Genomic DNA, 21,423 nt, shown 5'->3' with positions numbered 1-21,423 from the left:
TTGTTTTATTTTTGTAATAATCTTTTTTATGGAATACATAAGAAATGAAATTAGTTTTAATATAACAATTATTCATAATTGTTTTATAATAATAATTATTCATTTTTCAGCTTCCTCAGTTCTTCCTGCCACCAGCACCAGTTCATTTTATTATGTATCCTTTAGCCTATTTATCAGAAATTAAATCTCATGAGTCTCTTCCATTTGCTTTTCATGTTTGTACCATCTCGCTATTGATCATATAAACAGTCCTTTTTTTAGTGCAAAGTTGATTATATTTTCTCTTACAAGGTTTCATTCCGTCTTTACAGGCACTTTGAACCTTTGATTCCTTATCCTGTCCATTCTTGTAATTCCCACATTACGTGGAAACATTTTGCAAGCCTGCATTCTGCTGATTCCATGCTGCCCTTCCATTTATGTAAATGTTCCATCTAGTTCCCAATCTAGTTTGTACATTCTGATGCCAGATCAGACTTCCTACACTTTCAAAGAATTAATTTACTTAACCTTATCCCATTACATTACTAAATACTTAAACAGCCAGCCCTCATCAACTGTTCTTCATCCATCATTTCAGTTGGTCTACCTTTCTTCCTGGTTGTGTTTATTACTTTTCTGTTTTAAATATCATTCCACATTGCTGTACAATCTCTAAGATCAAAGTGATTGGATGGCTACCGTAGATAATAAACTCTGGCAGATTAAAGATTCTGTATTGCCACGGGACTCCTCATGTAGGAAAACTCGGCGTGAGGAACTAGTCCTCTGTCGATTGCGGATAGGTCACACACGAGTACCTGATGACAGGAGGACATGCACCCCTGTACACACGGTGCAACTGCCGCATGACTGTGCGCTACATACTCGTGGACTGCATGTGTTATGCAGTGTTGCATCGTAAATTTAAACTACCCAGAAACATCCGTGTGTCTTCTGCAATGATAATGAAGTTTTAAACCAGATGTTTCTGTTTTTTCGTAGTGCAGGGTTAACACAAAAAATGTAATATAAAATTTAACTTCTGTTGTTCTGTGTTTTGTTTTTGTTATCAGAGTAGGGAGCCTTTTACACTCCCTATCGGAATTTGTCAAATTTTATATATTTTTTTTCTGTTTTATTATTTTTTTGCTTTTATGTTTTAAAAATTTTGTCTGTGATATTAGTTGTAAGTCTTTAAATATAATAATTTTAAGTTTTATTTCCCTTTTTTAATTTTAATTTTTTAACTTAGTTTTAATTTTTTATTATATGGTTTGTATTAATTTTAAGTTTTATTTATTTTTACTGTTTTAGTTTTTAAAAAACATTGCTCTACAGTTTCCTTCCATTCATTCAGTTGCCCTTAACTTCTCATTCTATATTTCCTCGTACCATTAGATCATTTGCACACATCATTGCATCCTTTTCTGCCACTTTTCATCAATATATTATCAATCATAATAAAGAATGATACAGATGAGGGCACATTATCTCATTTCAAATCATTTTTCCCACCATCCTAATTTTTCATCTCATACATTCACATCTATTATTTGGGAAAGATTTCCACCAATTTTAACAGAAAATCTTTTTTCCTTTATGACCACTTTCCTCATTTTTAATTGAAGTGAAATATTACAGTACATACTGTAATATTGTTAAAACATGTTAGTACTGAAAACATTTGCTCCTTTTACTGAAACTGAAAATGCTAGTTTTGAAAAAATATGACCATCATGCTGAAAGCAACCATCAGAAATGATTGTGTATTCTATAGTAATTCGTACAGGTTTTGTTCAAATTTATTGATTAAAGAATAACAGAGAAAAGAACAGTGTTTTATATGGTATAAAGCTAATTTTTTTTTTATCAAGCATTTTGTAAGGTATAAGTTTTAGAGACAGCATTTTACTTTCTTATGAAATTTCATAGTCGTGTTCAATTACACCTTGGTAGATAATTTTAAAGGGTTTTGTTTTGATCATAATTTTATTGGCCATTATGAATATGTTCTACGCTATTTCATCCATTTGAATAGGTTTTGTGACTTTCAACCAATCCTCAAGGTTTTACTCTTTATGTAGCATTTGCCATTATTGAGTATTGATTGTGTTTGCTTTTCATCTTCCTGAAATTTAAAACTCACATTTAATCTAACTAACTGAGAAAAGCAAGGTCTGGTTTTAATTTAACATTTATGCATTTAGTTTGGTTGCCTGTCAATGATATTTAGTCAAATGCGTTTTCTATTTTTTATGAAATATTGTACTAAGGCTGCTTGCTATTTGGAAAAAAAAAGTATTTTTAATGACTTTTATAAAATTTTTGTTTTTGAAACTTTTCCCCTACAAAGTTATATGTATTCAAAAACTGAAACCTAGAGATCATGCCAGAAGACTAAATTATTATCAATGGTTTAAACATTCTATTAACCAAAATTCTGTAAATATCCTCAACATTACATTTTTTACAGATGAACCGTGGTTTCATTTGGAGGGCATATTAATTTACACACGACTGTATTTGACAACTAACCCTATGAATTACACGAACAATCTTTACATAAAGCGAACATTGGAGTCTGGGTCATTGTGAGTAGAACGCGCATTGTGGATCCAATCTTTTTTGAAAATACAGTTAATATTGATCTTTATTGTGCTGTTTTAACAAACATCATTAGTCAGTTAACAGAAGTGGAAATTAGTCACTGTTGGTTCCACAGCACACACAGCTAACAGGTCAATGACTTTTTTTACATAATGTCTTTGGTGAATGAATCATTTCAAGGTGTTTGTGGTCTGCATGATTGCCCAATCTGACTCTCCCAGATTACTCTCAAGGGGGGCAGCAAAACAAGCAGTGTATAGCAACAGACCACACAAACTAAAAACAACAATAATGGCATACGTGCGAGACATTCCAGTAAATCAGCTGGTTAAAGTGTTTGAAAACAAATTAAAACGTGTGTAGTGTTGTATTGAAGTTGGAGGTCATTTTCATCATCTTTTATAAACTTTCCCAGTTATTGTAATAAAGTAATAATTGTCATTATACTTCCATAATTCCAGTGCACAAAAACTTTCCAAATGCTCTGCATAACAAATAAAACCCATGGAAATTAAGTAAAAGGTAACTTGTTAGTTACCATTTATTAATGTCCTATGTTCCTGAAAAACAATGCTTACTGCATTCCTAACACAGTAAGTTTATTTTTACCACAATTGGTTACTCACAATTTTGTGTTTTACTTTAGATTTCAGTTTATTAATTTGATATCATTGCAGGTCAATTTTTTTAATTCATTACAAAATCAGCCAAGTCACGTTTTCAAAACTACATATAAATGGCTTACAATGTGTAATAATTATATTTGTAATTCTTGTATTAAACAACCTTATCTGTATTCAGGTAACTTTTAATCAGTATTAAGTTCTTTTAAACATTTCGGTTGGAATCTTTTTAGAGAATTATATTTTACTTTTCTTATTTTGAATGTTTTATAAATGTATATATATATATATATATTAATTATTTTTCAGATTGTTTTTTTGCCGCTAGATGGCCGTAATGTAACTAATTTTCAAGATGGTAGATATTTTCTGGCTCCATTGCTGCTTTTAAATGATCAGATATCTGATAGAAATAAAAATATGATAGCAAAAGATAATGAATGTCATGCCATAGATTTTAATGTAACATATTTTCCATTTTCATGTGAAGTTCGTTTTAACAGTTTAATGATGTCTGTTAATATTCTTGATGTATTTGTTGTGCGACCTCATTTTTCAATAGAAACAGGTAAAAAATCTAAAAATAAATTTAAATTTGTATCTGTTTAATGTGATGTTAGGCTTTTAAAAGTTATTTATTTTTCTTATACAATTAGTTATTATGTCTGGATTCACTCAGAAAATCTGATGAATTCATATTTATTTGTAAGTATAAAGGAAAAGCTAAATTGATATTGAAATAAAATCATCCATAGAAAATACTCTTTACAAATCTTTACAAAGTGTGAAATTACAATTAGTTTTGCATTTCGATTTTTAAACAATCGATTAATAGATACAGTAGGAATTTGCATAAAATATGCAACTGAAACCAGTTAATCAATTTTTTAACAGATAGTATAAACAGTATGTCATGCAGGTTCAGGCTCATCAGGAAAACAATTTGTCGATGCTAATTAAATTCACTAGTTTCACATTTCCAAAACATTTGTAAAACAAATACTTGCTCTTCTGTAGACAGTTGTCTTTATTTTATTTTTAACAACACTTTTTTCACATTCTACACTACTGAATAACTATTGTTCAGAACTGCTTAGCATTAAACGTATACAAAGGAGTTGGGGGATTCCATTTTAATTCAACAAATTTTCAGAAATTTTATTACGTCACTATTTTTTATTTTGATGATATTTGGTATGTGATAACTACCCACCTTGTAGTGACCAAAAAATATTTTTTTAAAAACTTTTCATGAGTAATAAACCATTTTCTAACTTGCCAACAGGTAAAAACAGCCATTTTCATCACTTTTTCCATGAGCTGTAGCATTCTTATTTTACATCATACAGAGGTCAAAAAGGGCTTTTTTGAATGAATAAAGGTGGAACTTCATGGTAGTGTACTCAAAATTCATCTTGTTACACAACCAAATTTGTAATGTTTACTGAAGTTAATTTACAAATTGTTTTTTTTTTTTTTTTTAATTTTGGGCCCAAAATAAATAATGAAGAGTTTAGGTTAACATGTCTGTTTTTTTACCTTTTAACTTTTAGATACTAGTCGTACTTATAAAAAAATTAAACTGTTACCATGCCCTTCATTAAAAAAAATGGCCACCAAATTGTAAGATTTTGAAAATGTTTACAGAAGTAAAAACTTTTTATGTACTTAAAAACCATATAAAATTTAATTTGGTAATTAGAGGGATTGACGAGTAATGAAGCCATCAAAACTGCTAAAAATACCGTTCCTTCTAACCATGAACAATGTATCCAAAAAATTTACAGCATGTATTTTTTTCAGATAATAATGTAGGCCTACTATACAAAATATTTTGATTTGTCTATAATGAGATAGCTTATATTCTAGATAGTTTGTTACTTAAAGTATGATTCGTACACATAAAAGTGAATAGACATGCATAGACATGAATGTTTGCGTAATCCTGAATGTAAACATTGTAGAAGGCTCAGTTACTCTTTTGATTTCAATGTGATATGTTGTATTGTTGCTAGTGTTAATACTGTGGTTAGGTAACGTATGTTGTTTATAAAGTAATTTTATTAGCAGTGAACTTCTCTTTTATGCGATATCTTTTATTTTTAATTTTATTAATTAGAGAAATTTTTTTTAGCTGCAGATAAACTGGGATAAGAGAAAGTGAGGTGCAATTAGTAGTTTTATAATTTATACTAACTGTATTATTATTGTAAGAACTCTTGCATTGGATTAAGGAGTGTTTAATTGGCATTCACATTGAAACAGTATGTCACAAATTGATTTACAATAAATCTTCAATATTGCACAGAATTTTAGAGTTTACTGAACAGCAAATATCATTGATATCTATAAGAAGTGGATGCACTGAAACAAAAAATATCTATACTTTTCATAAAACCGAATATTTGAATAATTATTTTCATATTAATGGGAAAAGTTGCTCTGACCCATTTAGCTGTCGCACTAAACTGGTTAAGAAATCTCTTCAAGAAGTATATTTGACACTTTCAACAAGCAATCCAAATTTAAAATTAATTTCAGGCAGAGCATTGTATACAAAATGTTTAAACAAAACAAAAACCACTAGATGATACAGAAAGTAAACCAGAATGTCAAGATATATTTGAGCCTCAATGTATAGTCAAATGTATTATAGTCAAGTCGGTCAATAAAGCTTGTTCAGCACTTGGCATTTCCCACGTTAAGGTTCAAAAATTATCGAGTAGCACAAAGGAACCAATTTTAAAAAATAGCCAGGTCAATTACCAGTAAATTAAAAGATTCCTTTCATTTAAATATTTCTACAGAAGAAACTAGTTTAGTATCACAAAATTATGCTGATTTAGGTAGGGAATATGAAGAATTAACCATTAAAATAAAGGATAAAATGAAAACAGTTATATCAACCCATGAAAAAATTAATATTTTAAGTTTATTACCAAGTAGCTTGAGCATTCAAAAAATTCAAAATGAGTTTAGTGTTAGTCAGTATTTAGCCTGTCAATCCAAACAATTAGTTAAAACAAGTGGAATTTTGCCAAAAATCGTCAAAAAGAAACCCAGTCACGTAATTGATGAAATTGTTATCAAATGTGTCCAAGATTTTTACCAGAATGAAGAGCACAGCCGAATGATGCCAGGCAAGAAGGATTGTGTCTGTAAGACAAGCTGACGGGAAGAAAATTAATATTCAAAAAAGGCTTATCTTAAGTAACTTAAAAGAATTGTACACAGCCTTCAAAGAAAAACATAATTTAAAAATTGCTTTTTCAATATTTGCTGATTGAAGACCTAAATGTTGTGTTCTGGCTGATGGGTTAGGTACTCATTCTGTGTGTGTTTGTGTCGCCCACCAAAATGTAAAATTCATGTTATCTGCTCTAAAAATGAAATTTGATTATAAAATTCTCCTTTCAACCTTGTTATGTGATATAGAAAATGAAACGTGCATGCTGTCACAGTGTGAAAAATGACCTGGTACTAATGAAGTTCTCAGATTACTTCAAGAGAGCTGGGATGATTTTGATTCTGAAATTATCTTCAAACAGTGAGTGGGTTTCTGTTCACTGTTGTGAACTAACTACTCAAATTCTTCCATTTCAAGAGTACTTAAACTTACTGAGAATTTAAATAATCTAAAAAGGCATCATTTTGTTGCAAAGAAACAAGCTAATTTCCTCAACATTAAAAAGGAAAACTTGTTGGAGGGTGAATGCATTGTAATGGGAGACTTCTTTCAAAATTTTCCTTTTGTAATACAGGTGAAGTCCAGTCATATCACTTGTCAAAAACTTATGCCACAGTACATCCATTTCTCATATATTTTAAAAAAGAAGGAAAACTGCAAAGCCAAAGCTACTGTGTGATTAGTGAGTACTTGAAGCACAATACTACATCATTCTGCTTCCAAAAGCAAGTTATAAATAAAGTAAAAACACTTACCACAAGTTAAACAATTTTTTTATTTTTCTGATGGCTCCTCACCCCAGTATAAAAACAAATGTATTTCATAGATTTGTGCTACCATCAAGAAAATTTTGAAATCACAGCTGAATGTAATTTTTTGCCTCATACCATGGAAAAGGACCTTGTGATGGTATTGGTAGAACTGTAAAAAGGACTGTGACTGAAGCAAGCCTTCAAAGGACAGTCCAATCAAATTGTTACATTTTCTGAAATGTACAATTATTGCAAAGACAATATTAAAAATATAATGTTTATTTTCTGCTCTAATAAACATGTTCAAGAGACTAAAGGATACTCAGTTCTCATTATCAGGTTATCACAACAGTCCAAAAAACAAGAATCTTTCACAGTTATGTTCTAACAAGTCAGAAATGTATTCTGAAAGTCCAAGCGACCTCTGAATCAGAAAAGATGAATGAGGACTTATCAGTTCTACTAAATAAAAAGATGGCAGGAGCACTAAGTTATGTTAAGTTTGCTATCCAAAAGTGTAAGATTTATTCATAACTTCCATTAGCAGGAATAAAATAAGGTAAAAGTGAATTGAACAACTTGTTAATGTATTTGAATTATCATTTGTTAATTATTATTTATCTTTCTGTAATTGACTATTTATTAATTATCAATTTATTAATTTTAATGAGTTTAGTTGTAATTTTTATAACCTGAAAAAAATACATAACATCAGTATTTTTGGATACGTTGTTTACAGTTAAAGGAACAGTGTTTTTAGCGGTTTTGTTGGCTTCATTACTTGTCAATTCCTTTGAGTAACAGAATAAATTTTATATGGTTTTAAAGTACTTACTGCTGTAAACACTTCAAATTTTTACCACCTGTCCCACGTGTGGTTTTTGGGCCCCCAAAATGAGACATTTTCAAACTCTTATGATTTGGCAGCCATTTTTTTTAATGGACACTTGGTAACAGTCCAATTTTTAAGTGCTACTAGTATGCAAGATTTAAAAAATAAAAAACAGGCCTGTTACCTTAAGCCCTTCATTTATTTTGGGTCCAAATTCTGAAAAAAACAATTGGTAAATGTAACTTCAGTAAATATTACAAGATTTGGTTGTGTAACAAAATTAATTTTGAGCACACTAACATGAAGTTCCATTTTAAATCATTTAAAAAAGCCCTTTTTGATCTCTGTATGATGTAAAATAAGAATACTACAGCTCACGGAAAAAGTGATGAAAGTGGCTATTTTTACTTGCTGGAAAGTTATAAAATAGTTTATTACTCATGAAAAACTTTTTTAAAAATATAAAAAAATATTTTTTGGCCAGTACAAGATTCGTAGTTATTATATACCAAATATAAAAATCAAAAATAGTGATACATGATCATTTGTTGAATTAAAATGGAATAACGCAGTTAAAAACTAGTTTGTACCAGATAAAACTGGTCTGCAATTTTTTTCCTTACTGATAAGTGACTTGATGAATTAATCTTGTTGAGATTGATTTTATTGTACAGTGCATTTTAATATATTTTGTACCATTATGTGTTATTTTTAATTATCAAATAAACAGAAAGAAACATCTGTTAACCAAGTTGGTAACCACTTGGTAACCAAGTGATATATTAGAGCTTGCTATTTCAAGCCAGTAACCCTCTCTCTCTTTTTCTGTTTAGCCTCTGGAACCACCGTAAGGTATTACTTCAGAGGATAAATGAAGATGATATGCATAAATGTAAATGAAGTCTAGTCTTGTACAGTCTCAGGTTGAGAATTCCTGAGATTTGTGGTTAATTGAAACCCAACCACCAAATAACGGTATCCACAATCTAGTATTTAAATCCATATAAAAGTAACTGCCTTTACTAAGATTTGATCTTGGAACTGTCAACTTAGAAATTAACTGATTTCAAGTTAACCACTAGACCAACCCAGTGGTAACTGGTGCCAGAATTCTCACACTTTTTCTGTTTAGCCTCTGGAAACATTGTAAGATATTATTTAAGAGGATGATATGTATGATTGTAAATGAAGTGTAGTCTTGAACAGTCTCTGGTTGACCATTCCTGAGATGTGTGGTTAATTGAAAGCCAACCACCAAAGAACACCGATATCCACGATCTTTTCTTTTCTTTTTCCTGTTTAGCCTCCGGTAACTACCGTTCAGATAATACTTCAGAGGATGAATGAGGATGATATGTATGAGTGTGAATGAAGTGTAGTCTTGTACATTCTCAGTTCGACCATTTCTGAGATGTGTGGTTAATTGAAACCCAACCACCAAAGAACACCGATATCCACAATCTAGTATTCAAGTCCACGTAAAAATAACTGGCTTTACTAGGACTTGAACGCTGTAACTCTCGACTTCCAAATCAGCTGATTTGGAAAGACGCGTTCACCACTAGACCAACCCGGTGGGTTGGTATCTACGATCTGCAGAATTCTATCTTAACTCTGTGCATATTTCTCTGGAGGTTGCTGGAAAGAATAGTTTTTCTGTTCTCTCTTAATACCTTAGCTAAACTGAAACCGCAGTTAATGCTATGATCCTATTAGGAAGTTCATTAAAGGTATTTTTCCTTCAGTTTTTTTATATTATTTTCTCTGGAGGGAAATTCTAGAGATCAGTTTCCCAAAATAATGAGGCCTGTTTCCTTAAAGGTCCAGTTTTAATTTAACCTTTTGGCATTTTGTTTGCTTGTCTGTCAATGACAATTAATCAAATGCATTTTCTAATTTTTACGAAATATTGTACTAATGCTGCTTGCTATTTGGGCAAAAAAAAAATATTTTTAATGATTTTTCATAAAAGTTTTATTGCTGAACCGTAGCCAGTACAGCTGTTGTGAGGATTGCCAACTGTTAGCCTTCACCCTCTAAGTCACTTTGCTGCTTAACAGCACCTGATGTTAATAACATGAGTTCAAAGAAACCAACCAACCCCAGAGGTGCAGTTTATAGGCAAGTATGTGTTAGATTATTAGAATGAAGTAATGATTTCATTTAATCCATTAAAATTATAGCATAATATACAGAAGTTATTGTTCTTTCTTTTGTAAGAAAGTTGTGACTAATAGCTAGCTCCCTTTCTCTCTAGAGAATGCTGTCTTTATAATGCTGATGAAATTATTATTTTTTTTTGTGGAGGTTAGAGTTTGATTGATGTCATTGCATACTAGCTTGTTTTGATTCTATTGGGTATTTTTGGTCATGGTATGACTAAAACCTGTCTATATATTTTTTTATAATGATTCAGAAGTCTTGTGACTTCAACTGGTCTCTTTTCTTTTTATGTACAGACTACAAAAGGTAGGAAATCCACCCACCAACTTCTTTAGTAAATTTTCGGTGGTGATATTTTACTATTTTATGCACATGTTTACATTTATTTCAAATTTTTAATATTTTCCTTTATGGTTATTTGGATTTTATAGAATAAATAATTCAACATAAGCCAGTTTGTCTACACTGTCAAAAGTGTTTGGTTGTTGAGCAAATGTATCATTTGTAATTCTATCCCAGTACTTTTTACATTGTACAATTTTCAACATGACGAGTAGGTAAACGTACTGTTTACCTCTTCCTCAGACATATTCAATACAAATGATAAAGAAGAGAGTATGTATACAGTGCTAACAGAACTATGTACTAAATGAGTCATGTATGGCTTGCACATATTGCCAGAAGAGATGTAATTTTTTCTTTATATATTTAAATTCTTTTTATTTATTTATTCCCTTTTTTATCTCATTGTAATAATAAGTTTACATTGTGTAAGTCTACATAAGTCATTTTAAGTCTAGAATTGAGCATTGATGTGATTTCATAAGATGTTGACTGCAGAATATTTATATATGAGATCAAAAAACTTCTGAATCAACTTTTATGAATTTAGGTTGGCAGTCAGCATTTTAAAAAAACCATAACAGATCAATTAATTATTTACAAATAAGAATTTAATTGTTACTATTAATTGTAATTATCTATTAATCATTTATTGGAAAAAAATTATTTCATCCTTAAATTACAATTTTTAGAGGTTCCTTAATGTCCCTCCTGTTTACATATAATTTAATTTTTTTATTACTTGTATTTTTATTTACTTTCTACAGGTCTTTATTCATGTCAATTTGAATCAGCTGGACCTTTGACTCCAAAGATATCAGTATTACAGTCAAATATTACCTTACGGGCTGTAAGTGGTAAAATTATGTCAGATCCACTAGTTATACCTTTCTATCCAGCATTTTTTGTCCATACACCTGAAATTCACCTCAGTGATAAACAGCCTTCATCATTTTTGACTATAACTGGTACTCCACAAGTGTTATCACAAATTCAGGTATGTTGTTAAAATTAGTTATCTTTTTTAACATTTAGAAATAAGTGTACTAAATAAGAATTTGTTCCACTTTATTTTGTTTTTCTTCTGTTGTAAATAGTGTTAAGGATGTTATGTTTTCATTTTTTTATTGCATTAAATCATATGAACTATCTGATAGTCATTCAAGTTTGAATCGATCAGTCCATTTAAGTTTGATGCTTCTCTTCTGTACTGATGTAGAAGTTTTCAAAGATTTCCATTTTTCCTGATCCTGAACCAGTCATCTTATCTCTCACCATCTTTCATGTCCTCATATGATGTTCCCTTGACCATTTTCTATTTGATCTCACCTTGGTTTATAACATTAATCTGTTCCTTACAGATGTTTGAACCATACCAGCTGATTTTTTTTTTTATTCATATTCCTTGGGCCTTTGAAATTCAACTTATATTCTGATTACAAATTTTTGATTATTAAAGCTACAGCCTGTATCATTTTCTGGTTTAAAATATTAATTAAAAAGGTGTTGGTAATTAAATTATAAACAAAGGGCCTTTTACGTCAGTGGTTTATTAGGGATCCAGTATCATTTTTTCTTCTCCATATCTTCTTCATTTTCTCAGTGTATCATTTTTTCTTCTGTCCATTTTCTTCTGGTGCTCTTTTTTTGGAACACCCCCAAGGCAACCAGTCCAGTAATTAAGCATCATTCACTCACCTCAGGGTGTCTGCACAATTTACCACCCTGTGGCCTCGCCCTCCACAATTGTAGCACAGGGTTAATCGGTCGGATCCCTTGTAGGCTGCCGTTCTATGGCTGAAACTTCAGCACCGGAAGCACTTCACCTCCTCTTATCACAGCTCAATTTTACACAAATGCCAACATGCTTTGGTGGCTAGCAGACTGGTGTCTCTTTTGTACAGCTGCACTGTGGCTTTCTTGATGTTCCCATAGGCTGGCCCGAAGGATGAGTCACGAACTGGGACCTTGCACCCCACCTCCCTTCTTATTGCAGCGGTGATTTCCTCCAAGGAGGCATCCAGATCTAATTCTGTAACGTGGTATGCCACCATGCAAGAGCCCCTCCTGTTCTCAGTTACCACTGTGGAACTGAGAATTTGTACCATGTCCTCTTTCTTCTTTGATCCTAATTTCTATCGTTTAAGCTCTACCCTTCCGAATCAACACAATGTCCTCACTTAGCCCGTTTCTTACTTTCTTGAGTAGCTCAGCTAGCCGAGCCCCTCCTTTTGTACCAGCAGCATCTTAGAGGTGGGTCCCCTTCCTTTCTCCTGGCCCAGTACTCCAAAATGTTACTGACCTTGCTACCTAGTTCATCGTTGGAGGCTGCAGTAGAAGTTTGCTTCGTCCTGTCCTTGTGATTTTGGTGAGGGCCTGTACCAGATGTCTCATCATCTCTGGATCTTCCTCCTCCACTGCAGCGACGAACACTGTTAATTGGTCCATGTCCTCATCTTCAGGATAGTATATTACAGTGTTTCTGGTATCCTTATGTATTGTGTCACTTAAAACACGGCCACCCATTGCCAATCTTCACCCAATGTCCAGGGCTAGCCTGTGGGTTGCTTCTGCAATGGATTCTTTCTAGATCCATTGAGCTGTACAGCTATCCTCATCAGGTTTCGAGAAACCTTGCCTGAGTCCCACTTTTTGGAAATTGTATTCCATTTCATGCTCATGACTTCCTGTAGGTTATCCGGGTCACCCGATATCAGTATTCTCTCCACCATGTCATGGCTTGCATCTGTGATCTGTGTTCCTTCATCTATGCTACGAACAGCCTGTGCTGTATTACCTTGGGCAGCTGTGACTAATTCTCTTGCCCTATCTTTGAGCACAGTTACCAGGCCATGGACCATGTTGGCTGTGAATATGTCTGTATCACACAGTGACAAAAGGTCATCCGTCACCTCCACCATTCTGTCGCCACTTCCTTCCACCGTCATCTGGTCTGCCTCACTGGAGCTACCTGGTCCACTATACTTCTTAACTGGGGTGGGGGGTCTATTTGGTGGCAGCAAGCCTCTCTCTGCTGCAGATATCCCTGTCTACACAAGAACTCCAATTCCAGCACTGGGGAGGACGGGGTGGTTCTCTTGTTGGAGGGTTCGTTGAACTCCATCACCTCTGTTCCCACAGTGTGAGAGTTTGCGTGATTCCGGCTTCTTTGGCTGCAGGTAGGCTAAGTCTACCTGTTTATCAGCCTCCTCACTTAGAGCTCGTCATTATACAGTTATCGTAAATGTTAGCAGGCTCATCCTGAATATCACTCACCGTCCTGGAGGCTTTGGCCTCACGCCACAGAGTCTTCCTTGTTCTGGTACCTCTGGAGGACCCATCAGACTTCTTAACCTCTTGATCCAAAATAGAGTTTGACATAACGTAAATATGTAATATCACTCTTAAGTCAAGCAAAATAATGTAAATTAATCGACCATAAAAAATGAACCTCCCAGAAAAAAAAAGTTTGAGGTGGAAAACTCTAAGTACAAAATGAAAAATAACTAAATACAAAAATCATAATGTAAACACAGGAACGTTGTAAGTCCAAATTTACTTTCAGCCCCAAAATCAAGCTGAACAGAACCGAAACTCTATTTCACTCTCAAAAAATAAATATTCCTAGAAGAATTAACTTGGTAGTCAGCAAAATAAAGAAAAACTTACTGTTGCTACGACTAACAGCCCCTAGCAACAATGCACCAGGAAATAAAATTAATTTAAACTTATGACCATAAAATAGCAGAACAGAACAAGACAAAACAGAACAAAATTAACAGAAAAAACACTAACGAACAAACTGGAACAATAATAAAAGCAAGAATATGTAAAAGCAAAACACTGGAAGTGAGTTGGTGAAAACGCGACAAACTGTTACAACACCTTCAGTGTACTCTTGTCCATATTGCTGTCCTTTTTTATCCTTAAGTTTTGAGATTACTCTTTCATCTACTTTATGAATTGTTTGGCTTTTTGATTTCCAAAGCTTTTAAAAATTTATTTATTTTTGGATTCATTTGGATCATATGTATGAGAAATTTTAATCTTTTCTAATTGCAGTTTCCAAATCTTTTTGGGTTTCATAAATTTCCTTATTTGATTTTACTTTGTTACCTTTTTTATTTTTCCGTGAGAGTAGAGTTTCCTTAGTATTTTAAGGAAATTTTCTAGACCAGATAGATTTTTTGTTTCAACTCCATATATGATCACTGGTATGACTGCAATATTGTAATGCCTCAATTTTGCATTTATAGTTTCCAGATTCCCAAAACTACTTTGTCTGTCCCATTTTTACTGATTATTTTTCCTAAATATTTAAATTGGGTTGTGACATATTTTTCCATACTAGGTATTGATTTTTTTTTTTATATTCTTTGTGGTTTGTCATAATTTAAACAAAGGCTTATTAGTATTTGTTTAAGACTAATAAATTTATTAATTTTTTTTTAAATTTAATAAATGAGATCGGTTTTTAATCATTACATTCAGTTTATTAATATCAACCATTAAGATTAGAAAAATAGTCAAGTAGATTCCATGATTAAGATGAAATAAATTAAACTAGTTTTTGTTCTAACAAAAATTATGAGAAAATTCTACAATATTACAATTTATGATTAAATTTTTTTCAGGTTTTGGTTAAAAGTACAATTTTATTGCTGGGTTCAAAAGAAAAAACTACTATTCAAACTACAAATACATATCAAGTTAAGCTGAAACAACATTTCTGGGCCTCTATTACTAAACCAGAACATAGACTGAATATCAATGTTGTATCTCCTCTGAGTTCACAGGATGTTTTGGTATAAATCTTTTCTTCTTAAAACTAATGAATGATTCAAAATAGTACTGTACAAATAATTGTAAATTTGTACTAATGGAATTTTTAGTTCAATCTGTTTTAATGTCAGTTAGATCAATCTTGAGCATAACATAAATTAATTTGTATAAAATTCAATCAATTGTTTTTATTGCCTTCAGAATTTTAGTTACAACCATTAAAAAAATAACACAAAAATTTTAACTTTATGATCTCAATGTAGTATAATTATAATTTTTCTTTGTAATTATCATTTTAGAAATTACTGAAGTAAGTAATATTTTAATTTGTGCCTGTATTTGCAGAAATTTTTATCTGCTTAACTGAAAAATAATTCTTTTTTATAATGAGAAGTTTTATCTCCGTAAAAAACAGTAGTAATCATAGATTGATCTTCTTGTATCTCTTAATAATATTGTTCTGTTTATAAAATGTAAAAAAACAACATCATAAATTCATCCTATGTCCCTTAATAGTGTTCTATTTATAACATATGGATGTTTCTCTTTTGATGGAATCTTTCTCCTTGTTTATCACTTACATCTCTCAGATTTGGAGAGAAGAAGTAAAGATGAGAATGTAAGAAATTAATTTTCAATGATCTACTGTAGGTATATACATTTTTGTATTTCCTGTAAGAGCTTCTCTGTTATCAGATCACTTTGAATTTTTTTTTTCAAGAAAATATTGAACAATATCTTTGAAGATTTGCTAGTTCTTTATCATTCAATTTGCTATCAGATATATGGTCACACATTAATTTTCTGTTTTCAGGTCCAGTGAATATTCCTTTAAGTTTAACATCACTTACTAACTGATAAACCTGAGCTGAACTTTTAAAGCCTTCTCCATTTTTATAATAACGTTCACAAAATTCTTCATTAGTCTTAGTTTTATATGTAAAAGTGCTAAAATAACTTGGTAAGGCTCAAAAGGTCAAGCATTTTTAGCGTTTTGTTATTCTGGATTGAAATTATCTCTTTTTGGTCAGTTTTTAACTAAGTAATGTTGATTGTTAGCATGACTAATGCTAATGATTGTTAACTCAAGGAACAAATTAAGCCATATATAGTAAAATTTTCATTAAATTTTGTTTGATACTTCTGTTTTACATTGATTAGTTAGGAAACAAAATGAAAAAACTTTTATTCTTATCAGTACATAATATATAATGAAATTTTAATATCTTTGTCTAATAAATTCCACTTCAAGCATGAATGTTGAGTTCTACTTGTTTAGACAAATAAATATTTTGATCTAAGTCACTGTGTTTATCTCTTGAACTTGATGCTTCTGCAATAATGTCAGGACAACATTAATCAATCTGAAATTTCTTGCCAAGAAATTGGTGCTACTGAAATCTATAAGTCTTCACCATGAAATACTGCTCTCATAGGTGATTGAGCATTTGGTTATGCAATACTGCTTTTATTTTTTTAAATAAAACCAGTGATATTTGTTAAGCAAAAGTACTAAGTAGTCTTCATGATATTTTGCTTTCATCAACTCTCACTTACTCCAAAAGGCAGTTGCTCATTTTTTCCTTATAGTCATTGGGTTAGTTTAACATAATACCTGCTATATTTGTATCACAGGTTTTATCTTGGTTTCTTTAAGGACAATAAAAATAAAGCTTAGGAAAAGAGTTTTCAGCAGTGTTAATATTAGTTTGCATTGACTTTTATGATAAATTAATCATAAACATAAAAAAAAATTTGTAAACTTTTTACAAGCACAATTTCTCTTCATATTGTAGATTCCCAAAAGAAAATTTTAACGAACTTAAACTGATATATAAAGTAAAATATATATGTACAGTAAAGTACGAATAGTTCATAAAATTCCTTGTCTACGGTATTATAAAATATCATCTTGTAAATTACCATTCCCAAAAATGTTTTCATATGAAAAAGTTTTATTTAACCGAAATTTATTTTCTCAATTATGGGAATTTATAATGCTTTGATAAAGTATGTAATAAAAAATCCCACAAAAAACATACAAATGATACCATTAAGAGTCAAAGTACACTGAAAGAATTTGATCTACTGGAAAGACTCATAGTTTTTCTATGCACATTTGAATTGATATTGGAACTGTATTTTTACTAGCCTACAGCATTAATCATTTAGTAAACACATGAAAAGACATGTTTATTAAAACAATACTAACATGTTTGTATGTTTTTTATATCTAAAATTTTAATGATGCAACATATAACTTTAGATAAGTGATAACTTGAAAATATGACATGACAGTGGATTTTGGAATATAAAATCTGACATAACTTGAGAATTATATATATACATACATACACACTCACTTGTATAAAATACCTACTTACTTTCTAGTAACAGAAATTGTATTGACTAGTGTAATTAAATTGATAACTATATTGTTAAAATTATATCAATTTTTCCAACTTAATGATCATTATGTAATCATTATGTAAGCTATATGATATGAGTCACAAGTCACATAAAAAAGTACCATTTTCAAGAGAATAAGTATCCCTTGATGTGCTTACCAACAAAATTAGGAGTAAAATGGTTTTCCATTACTTTGTTCTTTACGGAAACAAGTATATTGTTAACTTATTAGCATGCCAAACCAACTAAAATGCAGCTAATATTCACCCCTACAAGTGATCACCATCTGAAACTGTAAATTCATTCTTAAATTAGTTATGTTTAAAATTTTTATATATAAAATATCTTTGCCATAAAATGATTAATTATTTATTAATTTGCCATATTTGATATTTCTTAAGCCTATTGTGAACAAGTAAAAAAAAAATATAGAAGAATTTGTTTTTTGTAAACTTTATTTATGATATAATCAAAACTAAATTACGCTTGTCTGCATTGCTCTTGTTACCATATTGTTTTGACATTTCTTAATTCTAATCCCAAATTAGTCTTCAGTTGCTTTTCAGACCAACTCTATTCAGTTTTAATGACCTGATCATTATTTTTGAAGTTTCTGGCTACTAAACATTTCTTCATGGTCAAATAAGGAGCCGCACAAGATATCTGGAAACTTCCAGGTATTCCAGAAATTATCGAACAAGAAATGCAAGTGGTAATTTCACTTTGGTTAAAGAAGTCTATGCGGTTAAAATTTTGAATACTGTAACTAAATAAAAATGAAGATATTTTATTTTAAAAGTTAACTTCTGCTTTATCCAGACCAAGTATTTATCCAATCAAACTGATATCAGGTTTCTATTGTCTGTGTACATGTTAAGTGCCATGTGCTATGTTAAGTATAATGATTGTAGTTCTGACAAGAGATATCAATCACTCTTGATAATGACAAAGTCATTCCCAAGAATAATAAACACAATCACAATTTTTTTTTAAAATGATTTTCTGTCATCACATACAACACAAATACGTAACTACATTCTAATTAATATACAAATTAGAAAAAAGGAAATAAATGCTTAGTTTTGAAATGCAGTTGTGAAGAGGAATGAAAAAAGTGAAATGAACAGAAAAAAATTACAAATGTAATAATAATAGATTTAGGTTACATCCTTAAATTTATTGATTATTATAAAATTTCAGCAATGATTAAATTATTTCATTGGATCCTGGATAAGAGTAAACTGCATCTTTACAACCTGAGTTCTACTACATCTGGAACATCTCTGGAAGTAGCATCTTGGAAACTGAAGTATGGGATGTGATGCAAAATGAAATGTCAACAGTTTTTAAGCTATTATCAATGAATTGATTCCCATAGATCAATAAATTGTAGAACACTTGAGTACAGTTCAATTCATGAAGAGTTTTACTTTAAACAGTTACCATAAAATAATAACCAAAAAAGTTACTAAAATTCATAACTTGATTTTTCATCAATTTATTTATTTTTCTTATATAATAATTTCTTTAATTTATTATTATAAAATAAAATAAAATTAAAACAAATAAAAGAATGTTCACTTCACCTATATAAAATCAGTTTGAATTCTTATTTTAGTTTTAAAGTGAAACTACTTAAGTGCTATATTGATTGGTTGTTTTTGTTAATGATAGAAGAAATTATTCACAGAAAGCTAACTTTTAAAAGGAAAAAATTATGTTTACAAGGTATGGAATTAAATAAAGCACTCCATAATTACATTCAGAAACAATATTAACTAGTTAACTGTACATTAATATGATAAGAATTTGGAATTGAAACTGTTGTTTCACAAGTTGAGTCCAAACACTCACTTATTTTAATTTTCATCCAGAATTTAATTCTTAGTACAAATTACACTTTATAATCTTTTTTTTTTAAATTAATTTTGTAATTTATTGATGTATTATTATTGTACAATGTATAAATTATAAAAATATTTTTCATATTTTTAATTTTCAGATACCTGTTATAATTCATATGAGAAATGAGCGTTGGTTGAATGCCCCGTGCCTTGGTGTTACTGAGCAATATTTGTTCAGTTCTGCTTTTGATGATTCCAGTTTTTCATTCAGTGGATTAATGGTTTTTATGTCAATTGGAATAACAATCATTGCCGTGTACTATGGTATGATTACATTTATTTTACCAAATAAACAATTATATTTACAAAGGTTTATACAAAAAAAAAATTTCATGGATTTTTTTTTTGCTTTCTCATGCTTCAAATGCTCAAATTAAAAAACTGTTCTTTTTTGGCTTCATATATCTGTTTATATGCAACTGCAATGGATTATAGTTTAAATAATAGGCAAGTGATTATGAATTGTTTTGACGTGTTTGGCAGTAATAAAGAATAAAAAAGTTTGCTTAAAATTTTGTATAAAAAATTTGCTCTAATCTCACCAATATGTTTATCTAATTATAGCTAAAGAGATGATTTCACAAAGGCTTTTCGCAAGAAAAGTGAATAGGAACAAGCAGCTTATAGATGGTACAAATACTTTTGACTTGGTCATGAATTATATGAAAGTGATGAAGATAAGTTAAAAGCTCAAGCATATGAGTGAAATTGAATAGTGTAGTTCATTCACCCAAGAAAAATTTATGGCTGATCATTGAATTATTAGAAAAGGTACCAAAGTTGGTATTCCATCTAGTTTTTTTTAGAACTGTTTTTACTAATGTTTTGAGTGCGAGTCAATTGATAACAGAACCTGTTACAGAATTGCTAAATTTTAACCAATATCTGCATTATCAAAAAAATGACAGGAGATTATAAATTAGATCACTAATGACTCAATAAAATTACAGCTCTTTTTAATGGAAGCTCCCAAGGGAGCCTAAACTGAAAAAAGATGTCCATTTCTTTGAAGAACTTAATAATTTGAAGGCTTTAAAAGTTTTTTGATTTTCTTGAAGTTGAAAAAAATTCAACATTTTGGAAGGATAATTCATGGAAATAATATCATCATAATGTATTAGTTCATATATTAGTAATTGTTCAGGGATCAGGAACTTTTGGCCAAAATAATAGGATAATGCTTATTTTTAAAAAAATTTCTTACTTACTATTTTTGTTTATTGTTTTAGTATTTTTTCAGGAATTTCTGTTTCATGAAAATATTTTATAAAATTGAATTAAAAAACATTTGAAACATTAAATCTACAGAGATTTATTATGTTTACCATCTCAACCAGTCATATGAAATGAAGTATCATTTGTAATTTCAATTAATTTTATATCGTTTGATATGATAAAAAAATAATAATTTTAATAAATAAATTATACTATCTATTTAAGAAGCAATTTACCAACCTATTTATTAACATAATGCCACTGCAAGTTTTGTATTCAGCAGAAATTACCCTGTATGAATTTTTTTCAATAATGAAAAAAAGTCCTAAAAAGACAAATGTTTTGCAAGCATTAAAAATTACTGACTGAACTGAAAACTATACCAGAAAGACCATCCAGAAAAGTTGTAGCTGTAAAAAAGTAATAAGGGTGTTTTATCTGATGGAAATTAAAGGGGAAAACATAAGCATGGATAAATAAAGAGTTGTTTTTATTTAGCATGGCCTGTTGGTGTATATGATATATAAAAAGTTTTTTATAAATTGTAGTTTCCAATTACCAATAATTATTAGTAATGATTATGTTCTAGTGCTTTTGGAAAATATTATTTCCATCTTCAGGAAAA

The 21,423-nt window shown here is 30.4% G+C and overlaps 1 protein-coding gene across 1 annotated transcript in view; it reads left to right on the top strand.

Annotated features, from left to right (window-relative positions):
* The window catches only part of Gp210 (nucleoporin 210), a 108,991-nt gene that overhangs the window by 70,460 nt on the left and 17,108 nt on the right, over window positions 1-21,423 (top strand). Inside the window, exons 15-18 of the mRNA XM_075364745.1 lie at window positions 3,522-3,780; window positions 11,256-11,485; window positions 15,123-15,293; window positions 19,682-19,847. Coding sequence (XP_075220860.1) covers window positions 3,522-3,780; window positions 11,256-11,485; window positions 15,123-15,293; window positions 19,682-19,847 — 826 coding nt within the window. The remainder of the gene's footprint in view (window positions 1-3,521; window positions 3,781-11,255; window positions 11,486-15,122; window positions 15,294-19,681; window positions 19,848-21,423) is intronic.

Source organism: Lycorma delicatula, chromosome 4 (genome assembly GCF_047948215.1).
Source record: "Lycorma delicatula isolate Av1 chromosome 4, ASM4794821v1, whole genome shotgun sequence".
Lineage (NCBI taxonomy): Eukaryota > Metazoa > Arthropoda > Insecta > Hemiptera > Fulgoridae > Lycorma > Lycorma delicatula.
The sequence above is the reverse complement of the archived record's forward strand: the minus strand, read 5'-3'. Positions and strand labels throughout refer to the sequence as shown.